Source organism: Mytilus edulis, chromosome 14, assembly GCF_963676685.1.
Source record: "Mytilus edulis chromosome 14, xbMytEdul2.2, whole genome shotgun sequence".
Taxonomy (NCBI): Eukaryota; Metazoa; Mollusca; class Bivalvia; order Mytilida; family Mytilidae; genus Mytilus; species Mytilus edulis.
In genome coordinates, this window is record NC_092357.1 from 70,791,020 (window position 1) to 70,807,056 (window position 16,037).

Consider the following 16,037-nt stretch of genomic DNA (forward strand, 5'->3'; position numbering starts at 1 on the left):
TTTAGCTAGCTAAAAATTAGCTACATATGAAAATAAAATTGAGAAAGGAAATGCCTGTACCAAGTCAGTAATCTGACAGTTATTATCCATGCATTCGTTTGATGTTTTTGAGCTTTTGATTTTGCCATTTGATTAGGGACTTTCCGTTTTTTAATTTCCCTCGGAGTTCAGTATTTTTGAAATTTTACTATTTTTCTATTTTTTTCTAGTGGCTTTCATTACTTCGTGGTAGATGTTAAATGTCCTATTACTCTCCCGTTTCAGTATATCAAGAGAATGTATGACATTTTCCTTACTTCTTTCATGTGGTCAATAAGAATCCGTTTTCTTGGTTTGATCCATTCTTTGTGTTTTTGTCTTTACAACCCTTTATATTTTTACACTGATTTTTTTAAAACATTTCTTTCACTACTTGTCATTGCCGGTCCACTTTGTATGCCCTTTGTCTATGTTGGTACAATGCCCCAGGAGTTAAAAGTGATTTTTCAGTCTTATTTGAAGTTATGTTTAATTTATATATCCAAGTCTTCTTAAGTAAATTCATGGTAATAAGGTTAAACTAGCTATAAATCCAGAATTAATCCGCCATTTTCTACATACTAGTATAAAGGAACAACTAAATGCCTGACCCAAGTCAAGTATATGACAGTTGTTTTTCATACGCTTGGTGTGTTTGGTGCGTTAGAGTTTTTGATTTTACCCACGTGATTTTACCATTTATAAAGGATTTCAATTTTGAATTTTCATTGTAACTCTGTATTATTTTTAATTTTACTCTGTACATTACAATGTAGTTGATGCTCTCGTTTGTCTGCGTGTTTTGTGACAAAATGATAGTCACTTACTACATAAGAGCCTCGCCTTGACCTCACACCATGTAAAGATCACCTCCTTTTCCCACTAATTGCTATTTGTCAATTTAATTGTTATATCTCTCTCCAAGTGATATCAAAGTCAGTTTAGAAGTCACCTCCTTGTGTTACCAGAAGGTTTATCCCACTAAAGTCTGCTAGCGGTACTCTATCACGAAACAGAAGGGTTATTTTTAGCTAATCTTAATCAGATTGTCATTAATCAATACCAGTATACCTCTCCCGAAAGATAGCTGTTGTACGATGGTGAAATGTATTAAATTACACAGTTTGTATAATGATTGAATTTTCCGACATTGGTTTCGTACACTACCAAAGACAAATCGAGCGCTATTAATGTAATACGACTCAATGTAATTCAATGTTTCATTGTATGTAATATGGTATTTTGTTCGCTGTCTTCTTCATCAATTATAAGTACAACTTACCATTTTTTACGCATCAAGTTTGGAATATCATTAACCATGTTGATAATCCAGGAAAAAAAAGAAGAAAAAAAAGAGGAGCGAAATAAACCAAAGGGACATTCAAGCTCATAAATCGGAAATAAACTGACAACATCATGGCTTTAAAAAAAGACAAACAGACAAACAATAGTATACAAAACACAACATAGACAAATAAAGACCAAGCAACGCGAACCCCACCAAAAACTATGGAGATCGCAGGTGTCCCAGAAGGGTAAGCAGATCCTGCTCCACATGTGGCACCCGTGCTCATGTTAGTACAAACCCGGTAATACGTCCAATTCGGTAGGTCACATTCGTGAACAATGGAACGGCATTGTATAAATGCGACATAAGGAACATATCCGATATCATCTATGACGTCGTTGATGTTTACATTCAAGCCAGTAACATTATATGAATAATATACACCAAAAAAAGGCAAAGAAAACAAAAATATAATAACACTAACTAGATAAGAATAATACTAGATAATAATAATACTAATAAATATGAGCGCGAGATACCAAACTCATAATTTGAAAACAAACTAATAATGCCATGACCAAAATAAAAGTCTACAAAACGCAACATTGTAAACCAAAGACTAAGCAACACAAACCCAAATGGAATGTGTGGTGAACTCAGAAGGTGTAGGCAGTACGGAATATTAGCGGATTCGTAATTTACTCATAATCTAACTTTCAGACATCACTAAACAGGATTCCTCGGTCATTTAAATTTACTTGTAGGCCTGACGCTCGATCATTTCGGTTCGGATGTGACATCCGTCTTGTAAGTACACATTTGGTGATAAGTCTAGTTCGCATTCGAGGAAATTTAAAGAGGACGGGATTGTGGTTACGACATATCCATCGTAATCTGTAAAACATATTTATCATATACTTAGCATTTACTTGATAGCTTTTGCATATGTGTAATGAGCGGAAGTACACAAGCCATAATTTCCCACCCGGGCTGATAACCCATAGCAGGTGCATCACGTGCACAAAACCCATAATAGTGCCTCTCGTGCAAGTTACTTCCGGTGTTTCTGGTATCGATTGTTTACTTTTCCATTGTGACGTCAGATATTTTTTTTATGACGACGTCAAAATTTACGGGAACTTTTGTGGGGATAGTTTGGTACTTGCTAACAAATGCCATTGCCAATTATGAATCATTTTATAGTACAACAAACATGGAGTAATAATGATCATAAACTGAAACTCTTCCAAATTTTCAATGTTTCAAAATGCCTCTATAGGAAATGTTACCATACATATATATGGAGGTAGTGATGCTGTTGTTGGACAATTATAGTATATTTGATTCACAATTTAACTTCTTTATAAAGTTTTTGACTGATTTAGTTATTTCATTTGTTTATTTGCCTTACATAAAACTATTGTCGGAAGTATATGATAAAGCGATTAATACATGGCCTTTTCGATACTCCGTCTCGGGCTGATATGGGAGTATCGGGATGATACCCAGGCTGATATGGAAAAGGCCATGTATTAATCTCTATATAAAATATATAACATACTAATTTCTTTTATATAAAATGTTATACTGGACATCATTAATTTTAATGTACCAAGTGGATAACTTTTGAATGTTTTTTTTTTTTATCGTCAATTCAGTGCTAGAAACAAAATAAGGGAAATTAAAAAAAGTCTGTATATATTTTAATGTTTATTTATTGTTCTCTATCGTTGAATATGTTACATCGTTACAATATGTTTACTCCTCATTGCTTTTTTGAAGTTTATCATTCCTGGTAAGTAACATGCAGTTATCTACAGCTGCAGATATTGGGGTTCGTTGGAAATTCCATGAAAATTGACAATCTCTAAAAATGTATTACACCCTCATTTTTGGGATCTCAAATAATGTTACTTTAACCAATTAGTCGATTTATGTTGCTCACACAATTTTGTAAACATAACTATAAACAATTATTATAAAACTGGGAGGTATAGCTAGATATACAAGTAGGAATCAAAAAATTTATTCGGAAACGGCCTGCACCGAGTACGGAATATGACAACTGGTTGATATAGTCGACCATTTGGGTTTTTTTTTCAGGTTTTATAAACATCTCCTTTTATTGATTAACCTTGGATGATTTGGTAAATTTGATAACACTATTTTGTCGAGATGTTGTTTCAGAAATTTATACAGTCATATACCTTACCATCTTTTTACTGTAACCCAAAATCTTACATCATATTGACTATTGCGATGAGAAGGTAAAAATAAGTATGGCATTCTTCATAAAAATGGGAGATAACATCGTCGGCCATGATTTAAAGCAATGTGAAACACCTTAAACTGCAAAACAACGGATAAAAGATACTAAGAAATGTGTCAATGAGGCAGCACATGATCCAGTGAGAAGTTACATTTTTAAAGTGACAACAATGAAATAAACGAATTAGTAAATTACATCTGTGTATAACTAAAGAGCAGCGATGTACAGCAGATATATTGACTTCCCTCTGCTTAATCTTTAATCTACACAGTTTAGTGGATATATAAGTATACACACATGTGTAGATATCGAGTTTGAGAAGAACATCATGTTTTTATAATATGTACATTAAACAGTAGAAATAATCAGATCTCTCTCGTTAACATTTTTGTCAAAATAACGTCATCAAAACTTGGTAGTTGGTTCAGATAAGTCCGATTCATATCCTTTATTCTCAAGACCATTTGTGATTGGTTGATTAAAATAAGGCTTCTTTTCACTTTCAACAACATACGCGGCCTGTGGGTGAGCATGTGTGATTGGTTTAGCATATCTTCCAGTTTTGTTTTCATCAAGAGCTGGTCCCCAGTTGGGTCTTGGGGAGCACATCTAAAGAAGAAAGTAAACAAATGGTCCTTTACATTGTATATGGGAATGTCATAATAAAAACAATGTAAGAAAAAGTTCAAAGGTTATTTCTTAGTCCTGTTCTATATCTGAAGTATGCTATCTCCAGCCTGTTCGCAACGCTTTTCGACAAAATGACCTTGATTGTTTAAGTAGAATGAAACAGGCACAATTCGAAAGAATTTCATTTTCAGATATTCGCCGTTTTGAAAGCAAAATGAGGATATTAAAATTGATGTATGCCTTTTTGTGCTTCTTTGTTTGCTTTTGTGGTGATTGGAATGGTAGCACAGTGTTGACTGCTGTACCCCTATTTTGGACATTTTTACCAATTTTGTCTGTTTGTTTTGTTTACGCATCGTTGTCAATATAATGGAATTTGATGCGACTGTCAACGAGTGAGAGGTTTAGCTAGCTATAAATCCGGTTAAATCCACCATTTTCTACATAAAAAAAATGCCTGTACCAAGTCAGGAATATGCCAGATGTTATCCATTCGTTTGATGTGTCTGAAATTTTTATTTTGCTATTTGATTAGGGCTTTCCCTTTTGAATTTTCTTCGGAATTCAGTTTTCTGTCATAGATTTTTTTTCTAAAGTAATTGCATTGCTCTAACCCACAATTTAAAAAAAAAATCACAAGTTTTTGGTGTACGCTATTGATAATTTTACTCTGGGTTCTGACGTGACGCTGAAATTGTCGAAACTATCATATATATTTAATACCATTTTCAGTGGTTGTTACATAACATAACGTCATGTTAAATTGTTGCAAATTGGTACTTTGACCTTTAATAGTTTACGTTTACAAATTGTGATTTGAATTGGAGAGTTGCCTCATTGGCACTCGTACCACATCTTGTTATATGTATAAAAAGCCAGTGTGTGAGTAGTTTTTCAAGTTAAATCATCGATAATAATCTCTACACAAATATTTTTAATCATTTAATGTACAAGCTTACCCCTCTATTGTCTTTGAACAGCAGATGATATATAAACCATCCAGGAATGAATACCAATGGACAAAGAACAATCATCCAGCCCAATGCATTGGCCCAATCTGGGTACATATAAGACCCCATTGCTGTAGGTTCATATTGGATAGCTTTTAATACAATTACAACCTACAAAACAAGAACAAGATCAATATTGTCATACAAAACATCACATATAGGCAGTATAAAAAGGGTAAGGAGATGGCCCAATCTAGGTACATATAACACCCCATTGTACTAGGTTCATATTGGATAGCTTTTAATACAATTACAACCTACAAAAAAAGAACAAGATCAATATTGTCATACAAAACATCACATATAGGCAGTATAAAAAGGGTAAGGAGATGGCCCAATCTAGGTACATATAACACCCCATTGTACTAGGTTAATACTGGATAGCTTTTAATACAAATACAACCAAAATAAAAACAGCACAATTAGATGGGTCTGGTTGGGTTTGTCATGTCAGTCCTGAGATCGGAACTATTCTGAATTTTGCTCTACAAACATCAAAAGCTAATGTTGACACGTCGCTTCTATATTTTCCTAGTTTTCTTAAGTTTTCCGTGTTGTGTTTTGTGTACTATATATTGTTTTTGTTTGTCGTTAACTTTTCACCACATCATTGTCAGTTTGTTTTCGACTGTGAATATTCTATTTATATCTGTCGCCTCTCTTTAACTACTGCTTTTGTCTTCGGAATGATACTATTGTTGACTTACTTGCCACTAACACTCCACGTGAAATCACATGTTCTTCTTAGATGATTTTTAATCATATACAATACTAACCGCTAATGCAACGGGTGAAATGACACACCATGCCGGGGCGAAGAAGAAGAATGTTACTTGAACTGGTAGGGAATTACCCATTATCATTTCTATACAATACTCACTGCTAATGCTACGGGTGAGATAACACACCATGTCGGGGCAAAGAAGAAGAATGTTACTTGAACTGGTAGGGAATTACTCATTATCATTTCTATACAATACTCACCGCTAATGCTACGGGTGAGATGACACACCATGTTGGGGCAAAGAAGAAGAATGTTACTTGAACTGGTAGGGAATTTCCCATCATCATATACATATACAATACTCACTGCTAATGCACACACCATGTCAAGGCGAAGAAGAAGAAGAATGTCACTTGAACTGGCAGGGAATTACCCATCATCATTTCTATACAATACTCACTGCTAATGTTACTGGTGAGATGACACACCATGTGGGGGCAAAGAAGAAGAATGTTAATTGAACTGGTAGGGAATTTCCAATCATATACATTACTTACCGCTAATGCTACGGGTGAGATGACACACCATGTCGGGGCGAAGACGAAGAATGTTACTTGAACTGGTAGGGAATTACTCATTATCATTTCTATACAATTCTCACTGCTAATGCTACGGGTGAAATGACACACTATGTTGGGGCAAAGAAAAAGAATGCAACTTGAACTGGTAGGGAATAACCCATCATCATTTCTATACAATACTCACCGCTAATGCTACGGGTGAAATGACACACTATGTTGGTGCAAAGAAGAAGAATGTTACTTGAACTGGTAGGGAATTACCCATCATCATTTCTATACAATACTCACCGCTAATGCTACGGGTGAAATGACACACTATGTTGGTGCAAAGAAGAAGAATGTTACTTGAACTGGTAGGGAATTACCCATCATCATTTCTATACAGTACTCACTGCTAATGCTACGGGTGAAATGACACACTATGTTGGGGCAAAAAAAAAGAATGCAACTTGAACTGGTAGGGAATAACCCATCATCATTTCTATACAATACTCACCGCTAATGCTACGGGTGAAATGACACACTATGTTGGTGCAAAGAAGAAGAATGTTACTTGAACTGGTAGGGAATTACCCATCATCATTTCTATACAGTACTCACTCCTAATGCTACGGGTGAGATGACACACCATGTCGGGGCAAAGAAGAAGAATGTTACTTGAACTGGTAGGGAATTACCCATCATCATTTCTATACAATACTCACCGCTAATGCTACGGGTGAGATGACACACCATGTTGGGGTAAAGAAGAAGAATGTTACTTGAACTGGTAGGGAATTTCCAATCATTATTTCTATACAATACTCACTGCTAATGCACACACCATGTCGGGGCGAAGAAGAAGAAGAATGTCACTTGAACTGGCAGGGAATTACCCATCATCATTTCTATACAATACTCACTGCTAATGTTACGGGTGAGATGACACACCATGTTGGGGCAAAGAAGAAGAATGTTAATTGAACTGGTAGGGAATTTCCAATCATATACATTACTTACCGCTAATGCTACGGGTGAGATGACACACCATGTCGGGGCGAAGACGAAGAATGTTACTTGAACTGGTAAGGAATTACCCATCATCATTTCTATACAATACTCACTGCTAATGCTACGGGTGAGATGACACACCATGTCGGGGCAAAGAAAAAGAATGTTACTTGAACTGGTAGGGAATTACCCATCATCATTTCTATACAATACTCACTGCTAATGCTACGGGTGAGATGACACACCATGTTGGGGCAAAGAAGAAGAATGTTACTTGAACTGGTAGGGAATTTCCCATCATCATTTCTATGTCTTTTCTAAATCGGAAAAACCCTGAAAAATAGTAGAGAAAAAAATGTTAGCTTGATATATATTTGGAAGTTTTAGAGTTTGCACTTTTTTTCAATGTGAGATAAAATGATTCCGTAGTGGCGAATTTTATGAGTCTTTTGAAGATGAAACGCACGTCTGGCGTATGAAATTATATGCCTGGTACCTTTGATAACTATAATGCTATAATGTCAAATTTTTACCATTGTTATGAGTGCGTTAATTAGCTAAGTTATTTTAAGTAGCACACTTTGAATCTCTTTCGAAATCTTTGATCTTTTATTCATATTAATGATAGCAAAACGAATTCTGTGTCTGTACTATATGCGTTAGATTTTTGTTTGTTTGTTACTAGTAATATAAATAAAACGAGATTACTATCAAACACAGATGAAATGAATTGGACGCAAGACCTACCAATACCTTATAGTCGGATTTAAAAGCGAGGAGATGAAAAAAGTTCAAACCAGAAAACTGACGGCAACAACAAAACAATTTATAAAAAACAAGGCATCAGAAGCATATTATGATGATATTATATTATTACTAACCATATAATATGTAGGATATTTTGAATATGTTCCCATGTTATACAGTATGCACTTTTGTAGCATATCTTACATATGGTTCTTATACTTTATGCATCGATATTTGTACTGTTAACTTACCATATATGTAGGACATTTTAACATACATAAATATAATACAAATATAAGAAAGCAATGAATGATGTTGTTAAATTGATTTATGCATTTTTGTGCTTCTTTGTTAAATATTTGACTGTTTGTTTTCATTGTGATTAAGATTATAACACAATGTTGACTGCTGTATCCATAAGTTTAACTTTTTTACCCATTATGACTGTTTATTTTGTTCACGCATCGTTGTTAATTTATTGGAATTTGATAGACTGTTGTACAAGTGAGATGTTTAGCGTTATAAAACCAAGTTCAATCGACACTTTCTACATAAGAAAATGCATGAAGAAAATGTCTGTACCAAGTCAGAAATATGACGGTTGTTATTCATTCGTTTGATGTGTTTGAGCCTTTGACTATCCGTTTTGTATTTTTGTGATTTTTACTTTATACTGTATGCGTGGACATTTTTATTGCTATCTAACCATACCTGAAGTACATTTTACATAATCATATGTTCTTTATACTGTATGCGTCGACATTTTTATTGTTAACTAACAATATATGTAGCACATTTACATATGTTCCATATATTGTATACGTCGACATTTTTATTATCAACTTACCATATATGTATGACACTAACGTAAGTTCAAAGAGACCTACAAATAACAAAGGGAAACCACCCACGTACGTATCACACAGATTCAGCATGTATAAACCTCCCTGGAAAATAGCATAATTATAGTTATTACAGAAAGTAGATCGAAAGTAAGGACTGACGACGAGCGGAATAAGGAAATATTTCACTTAATTAAATTTACCGACGATAGATATTTTTTAGATTGTTTATGTTAGTAAACATCCCTGTCTTTTAAATATTCAGCTTTTGACGTTACTGATAAAGGTTAATCTAGTAAATCAATTTGGAAGCACGGAATATATAAAGTGTCACTTGTAAGTTAGTATTATTGTTTCTGAGACTACTATAACGCATGTCTTATAGTAATCCATGAGTTATAGAAGTCGGTGGTTTTTCATATGTGACGTCATGCTGTTTCTAAATTTCATAAATTCAAATGTGGCATAACGTTTCTGCCTTTTCGCCATCGTATGTGACGTCACAATTTTTTTAATTACGTTGACGCTTGGACTGATTCGGATGTGTGTCTATTTTGTGATAAACTTGGGTTTAGTTTTCTGTAATTAGTTAATATTTCAGTTTCATTATGTATATCTCTTTCATATTCATTTGTTAACATTTACTGTTTGCAATAGCATTAAGTATTCTATATAATAAGGATGTTCTTATCCCGTGCATAAAAACAATGCCGTATTTGTCAAAACCTTTTCAACTTTTAATCTTCAGTGCTGTACAACTTTGTACCTTTTTCACGTTCGATCTTTTATATCTAGGCGTTATGTATTCAGGTTTAGTTTTCTGTAATTAGTTAATACTTTAGTTTCTTTGTGTATATCTCTTTCATATTCATTTGATAAAATTTACTGTTTGCAATAGCATGAATTGTTCTATATAATAAGAATGTTCTTATCCCGGGCATAAAAACAATGCCGTATTTTGCGAAACCTTTTCAACTTTTGATCTTCAGTGCTGTACAACTTTGTACTTTTTTCACTTTCGATCTTTTATATCTGGGCGTCACTGGTGAGTCTTGTGTGGGCAAGGCGCGTTTTTGGCGTATTGAATTTTAAACCTGATGCTTTTTGTTATCTATTAATCATGTTTTTCTGTGTCTAATATGTTCTCCTATTTATTTGTATTGTAGTCCTGTAATATTATGTTGTCATTTTAATGTTATATTTAACTTTGCCATTAAAGTGCGAGGTTTGGCATGCCTTAAAACCAGGTTCAACCCACCACTTTTATTCCCCTTTAAAAGTGTCCTGTACCAAGTCAGGAAGATGGTCATTGTTATATATTGTTCGTTTCTCTTTGTGTTGCATTTTAACGTTGAGTCGTTTGTGTTTTCTCTTATTTTTGAGATATTGAGATAAGACGTGGCACGGTACTTGTCTATCCCAAATTCATGTATTTGGTTTTCATGTTACATTTGTTATTCTCGTGGTGTTTTGTCTGATGATTGGTCTGTTTCTGTGTGTGTTGCGTTTCGATGTTGTGTCGTTGTTCTCCTCTTATATTTAATGCGTTTCGCTCGGTTTTGGTTTGTTACCCCGATTTTGTTTTTTGTCCATGGATTTATGAGTTTTGAACAGCGGTATACTACTGTTGCCTTTATTTTTAAATACTTAATGAAATGAGTGACTGGTGAAAAATGTTAATCCATTTCGTGAACCAATGCATTTATAAACTAAGTCTTGTGTGCACGATTTTATCATTTTTTAAGCATCCATGTCGTATAATGTTAAAAACATAAATTTCACTTGATCAGTGTTTTTTTTTTGAAAAATGGCAGCTAATTAATGGTTGTGTTTTGAAGCCGAAGTTTACCGATTGTCAACTAACAATCAACAAAGAAGCATGAATATTCAGAATAGTACGTGTATAACATGACCAATAAGATACAGTTTATTGCGATGGCGGAGCGGTGTCTACGTTGTTGGCGAATTATTGTCTGGGCAGTTATAATTTTTAAAAAGAAAATTTCTTCTAAATTTGGACAAATTAAAGATTTTTCTTCAGAAATAAGTATGTACAAATTTATAATAAAAACTAGCCATTTAGTTATAAAAAAACACAATCTCCATTATTTGTGTTAATTTAAAGATTCAAATGACTTTAACGAATAGAAAATGTCAATGAAAAACAGCCGACATTCGTCATACGTTAATTAAAAACAAAACAAAAAACATAACCTGACCGTCTTTTCGGGAAATTTACGGAATGCATCGAAAATAAATATTCAAGTGCAAAAATAAACAACAATATACGAAAAGGTGAATTTAATTGCAGAAATATTTTCAACAACAAACAATTATACATAGATCATGTAGATAGCATAATGCTAATAAATAATAGTGTGAAACAAGCGGTACAGTACGGAAAATTCAAATAAAGAAACAGTGTCAACACGAAATATATATTTAACAATAAATATTTGAAAATTAATAATTGACAAGACGATTTCACCGTTTCAGAATCCAATGCATTCTGGGTAATTTTTTAAAAGCATACACTAAAATGTTGTGATTTGTTTCAAACGACGGAACAATGGAAATCCATTCAATGACGTTATTTACATTTTGGTGTACGAACAATGAAATTACCCATAGTCCTTTAAATTCTGAAAAGGCGAAATAACATATACATACCCTAGTAACCATTGGCAAACCTAGTAGAAAGAAGAAGGCACAAATGCCAAATCTGAACATATATAACCGAATTTTAGGTTTCATTAAATAATCCTTCATTTCGTCAACAAGACCTGTTATAACTGTTTCTGTGATCGAAAACTGAAAAGAAAAACATGAATCAGTATGTGCTGCCCTTCCAAGTTTAAACACTATGTCATGCCAATCAGCAACGCTCGGATGAATCCGCTACTTTCTTTCTATCCATTGAAGGTATGGAATCGGCCGAGATGTGACGAATGCATGTCATGCAATGTTTTGATAAATACTGTAAGATTACGGTATGAATATAGGTGAATATTGACCGCAGTATATTTTTGTTTTGCACAAGCTTGTCACAATGTTAGTGGACTTCATATTCTTTGACCAAGACCACTGCATTAACCAATCAAATAAGACATGACATTCAACAGTGTGCTAACCAATCAAATAAGACATGACATTCAATATTGGACTCATTTCCTGCTATGAAAGATTCTCAAAAAAAACATACAATAATTTGGTTCATCGACATCCATGATAACTAATAAAGCATATGAGACAGCATACGATTATTTTTGTATCTTTATGTATGCTAAAAAGTAAAATCACAAAAATACTGAACTCCGAGGAAAATTCAAAACGGAAAGTCCCTATTCAAATGACAAAATCAAAAGACAAAACACATCAACCGACATGGTACAGGTATTTTCGTATGTAGTTGTATAGCGCTAAACCTCTCACTTGTATAAGTTCAATTAATTAATGTCATGTTGGTTTCGATGACAAATATCTCGCATTTGAATTTTATATTAGTTATTACACCTGTTTGTTTTGCTCACACATTGTTGTCACTCAATATAATGAAATTCTATGCAACTGTCGTACAACTGAGGGATGTTGCTAGCCATGAAACGAGATTTAACCCCATTTTCGACGACATAAGGAAATGCCTGTACCAAGTCAGTAATATAACAGTTGTTTTGCTTACGTTTCATGTTTTTGATAATTAAAGGCAAGAGTAGTGTACCGCTGTACAAAAGTCATAACAAAACCAAACGCCAAAATACTTAGACATGAACAAATTGATAACAACTGCCATATTCCTGCCTTGGTACAGGAAATTCTAAGAAATTTTTTTTTTCTTAGAATTTCCTGTACCAAGGCAGGAATATGGCAGTTGTCATTTTAGCGATATTTTTAAACATTTACATATAAGCGGAATTTATGGCTAGCCATACATTCCGCTTATATGTAAATGTTTAAAAATATCGCTGAAATGACAACACTACGTGTCAGAAATACAGAACCAACAAACGCAAGAACACTCATCACATCATTTTTATAACGAATACTAGTATGTAATCTTGCAATTCATACAATTATATTCACAAAACTAGCCCAAACACTTTTCATGATAGTGACGGAATTGAAAGGATACTTCAAATCAATGCTGTGAAGACGTCATATGTATGTGGACTAACACAATCCTTTATCCATGTAAATCAGAATTCTAATACGACATATGTATGTGGACTAACACAATCCTTTATCCATGTAAATCAGAATTCTAATATGACGTGCTTCTTTAGCTTTGTAAACAACACAGGGTTAAAATTCTCGATATATCTATACTTAGCGCAGACACAGATATATACATAATAATGGCTGTTTCAATATACTTCCCACGTAAATGTATTGGAACCTATTTGCAGACCCTTTGCCGATTTTATTGTTTTAATAAGTGCAATTAAAAAAAGACAAAATAACTTTTATTCTTATTCGTATGCATTATAAAAAGAAGTAATGCACAAGATCTCGGAGAAATCAACAAAATAGAAATAAAATAAAATTCCGCGAAAGTCTATTAATCTTTTTTGGCGCATTTAAGTCATTTCGAAACATGACGTCATACAAATGAAACCGCTAAAGCTGAAAGTTTTTTGTTACATGAACCATCGGAATTCGTATGATATTGTATTAAAACTGATTTTTGAGGTAGGTTTTGTTTTATTTTCTATTCTATTGCATTATTCGCATATTTACGCATTTCAGCAAGTCAACATGGCGACTCCTTAGTTACGAAATGTCAACTTTGGATTTGATGGAGCTTACGAGAAAAAACATGTAACTTTAAAATGGCTAATGTTTAGTTTGAGAATTAAAATAATTAAACTATTTTTTCTGGCGGTTATTCACGAAATAACCTAGTATGCAATCTACATATACACTTCTGACGGAAATTAACGAATAGCTACGGAAATGAAGGAATATGTGAACTTACAAGTGAGCTAAAACCTAATGTCATCATCATAAAAAAGAACAAGATAGCCCATAATGGTGATACAGGCATTTGTGCGAGAGCCTCTGGGTACACAACAAATGCTAATCCGGGTCCTGTAAAGAAAATATAGAAAACATACAAAATGTACTGATAAAAAAAAACCAATGTAAACTGATCTTTTGGTGCTACATTTACCAGTTTAAAAATTGTAATTAACTTTTAATTTATCAATTTATTAATGATCCAATTTCATACGTGTTTCCATTATGTATGTTTGATCTGTCTGATTCCAAGGATTAACGTCCAGGTCATTTAGCTGTTCTTTATAATAGAAAATCAGAAACGTATTCTACTAATAACCCTGACTTGTCTCGGTACTTATGCATCCCGCAAATGTGTTGTTGTGCTGTGGTCATTTTCTGTAGTCTCGTTTTTCGATTTTCTTATGTGTTTTGTCTACATGCCATTTATTATATATTTGGTGATATATTTATCTGTTTATAGTTATTAAGATTATAACAATATGTTTATCGCTGATCCACTTTTTTTGTGAAATTTTTAACTATTATGTCAGCTTGTTTTGTTTACACATTGTTGTAAACATAATGGAATGTTATGCGACCGTTTTTCAATTGAGAGGTTTAGAGAGCTATAAAACTATGTGTAATCCATCATTTTGCTACATAAGAAAATGCGTGTACCGAGTCTGGAATACGATAATTGCTTTGCCTTCGTTTGATGTGTTTGAGCTTTTGGTTTTGCCATTTGATTAGGGACTTTCCGATTAAAATTTTCGTTGTAGTTCGGTATTTTCGTTATTTTACTTTTTGGTTAGAAATAAAAGAGTCATCCTGAAGATATCAAACGAGATATGTGTTAATCAAAGAAATAGCCGGATGTGAATGAATAAATAGATGTGCCTGGAACGCAATATGCGCTTGTCGTGTGCATATTGAAATGAGTACAAGAATAATATGGAATATAGTACATTCTATTCAATTAGAAGTCAGAAAATAATCTGCAGATGGGTATTCTTGATGTTTTACAAAATCACTTTCATCTTTAAACTACGGATAAAAAAAATTACACAATGAACACACTAACTGACGGACGGCCGAACAACGGTTAACAATATTATGTAATTATATAATTATAATATTATTAATATTATAATATTATTAATATTATATTCTTAATATTATATTCGTGTACTTCCCTGTCCTATATGTTCTCCCATTTATTTGTATTGTAGTCCTATCATGTAATGTTGTCATTTTAATGTTATATCTAACGTTGCCATTAAAGCGGGATGTTTGGCATGGCACAATACCAAGTTCACCCACCATTTTGTATTATTAAAATGTCCTGTACCAAGTCAGGAAAATGGTCATTGTTAAAAATTATAGTTTGTTTCTGTGTGTGTTACATTTTAATGTTGTGTTTCTGTTGTTTCGTAGTTCTCCTCTTATATTTGTCTAATGCGGCATAAAGCAACCAACAATCAATCAATCTTATATTTGATATGTTTCCCTCAGTTTTAGTTTGTAACCCGGATTTGTATTTTTCTCAATCGACTTATGAATTTCGAACATCGGTATACTACTGTTGCCTTTATTTATGTGCTATCGATGACGACCAGTCGTGTAAAAGCATATCCCCAACAAATAATAAATGTATACGTTATCAAATCATTTGAGCAGTACTCAGAATATCAACCAAAGGCCAATTATTACACAGCAAACGGATCCCCACATATTTTCAATACAACCAAAGCCAAAGTTCACGATATATACAAAAAATATTTCACTAACATGCTGTTAAAGGATTTTTATAAATGACTCATGACGTTTTTGATTATGTGATAACGTGGTTGTTTTTATAGTGATTAATTGATTATCAGACAAAATATGTGACGAGTACTAAAGTATTTGATCATTTAAAAATCGAGGACGGTGTTTTTGACTAT

At 33.3% G+C, this 16,037-nt stretch overlaps 1 protein-coding gene across 1 annotated transcript in view; it reads right to left on the minus strand.

Moving 5' to 3' along the window:
* Nucleotides 1–3,003: 3,003 nt before the first annotated feature.
* Nucleotides 3,004–16,037, minus strand: part of LOC139503491 (sodium- and chloride-dependent glycine transporter 2-like) — a 34,980-nt gene continuing 21,946 nt past the window's right edge. Inside the window, exons 10-15 of the mRNA XM_071293279.1 lie at nucleotides 14,072–14,184; nucleotides 11,770–11,910; nucleotides 9,105–9,204; nucleotides 7,728–7,843; nucleotides 5,165–5,326; nucleotides 3,004–4,184 (exon numbers count right to left, since the gene is read on the minus strand). Of these exons, the coding sequence (XP_071149380.1) occupies nucleotides 3,981–4,184; nucleotides 5,165–5,326; nucleotides 7,728–7,843; nucleotides 9,105–9,204; nucleotides 11,770–11,910; nucleotides 14,072–14,184 (836 nt within the window). The 3' untranslated portion in view covers nucleotides 3,004–3,980. The remainder of the gene's footprint in view (nucleotides 4,185–5,164; nucleotides 5,327–7,727; nucleotides 7,844–9,104; nucleotides 9,205–11,769; nucleotides 11,911–14,071; nucleotides 14,185–16,037) is intronic.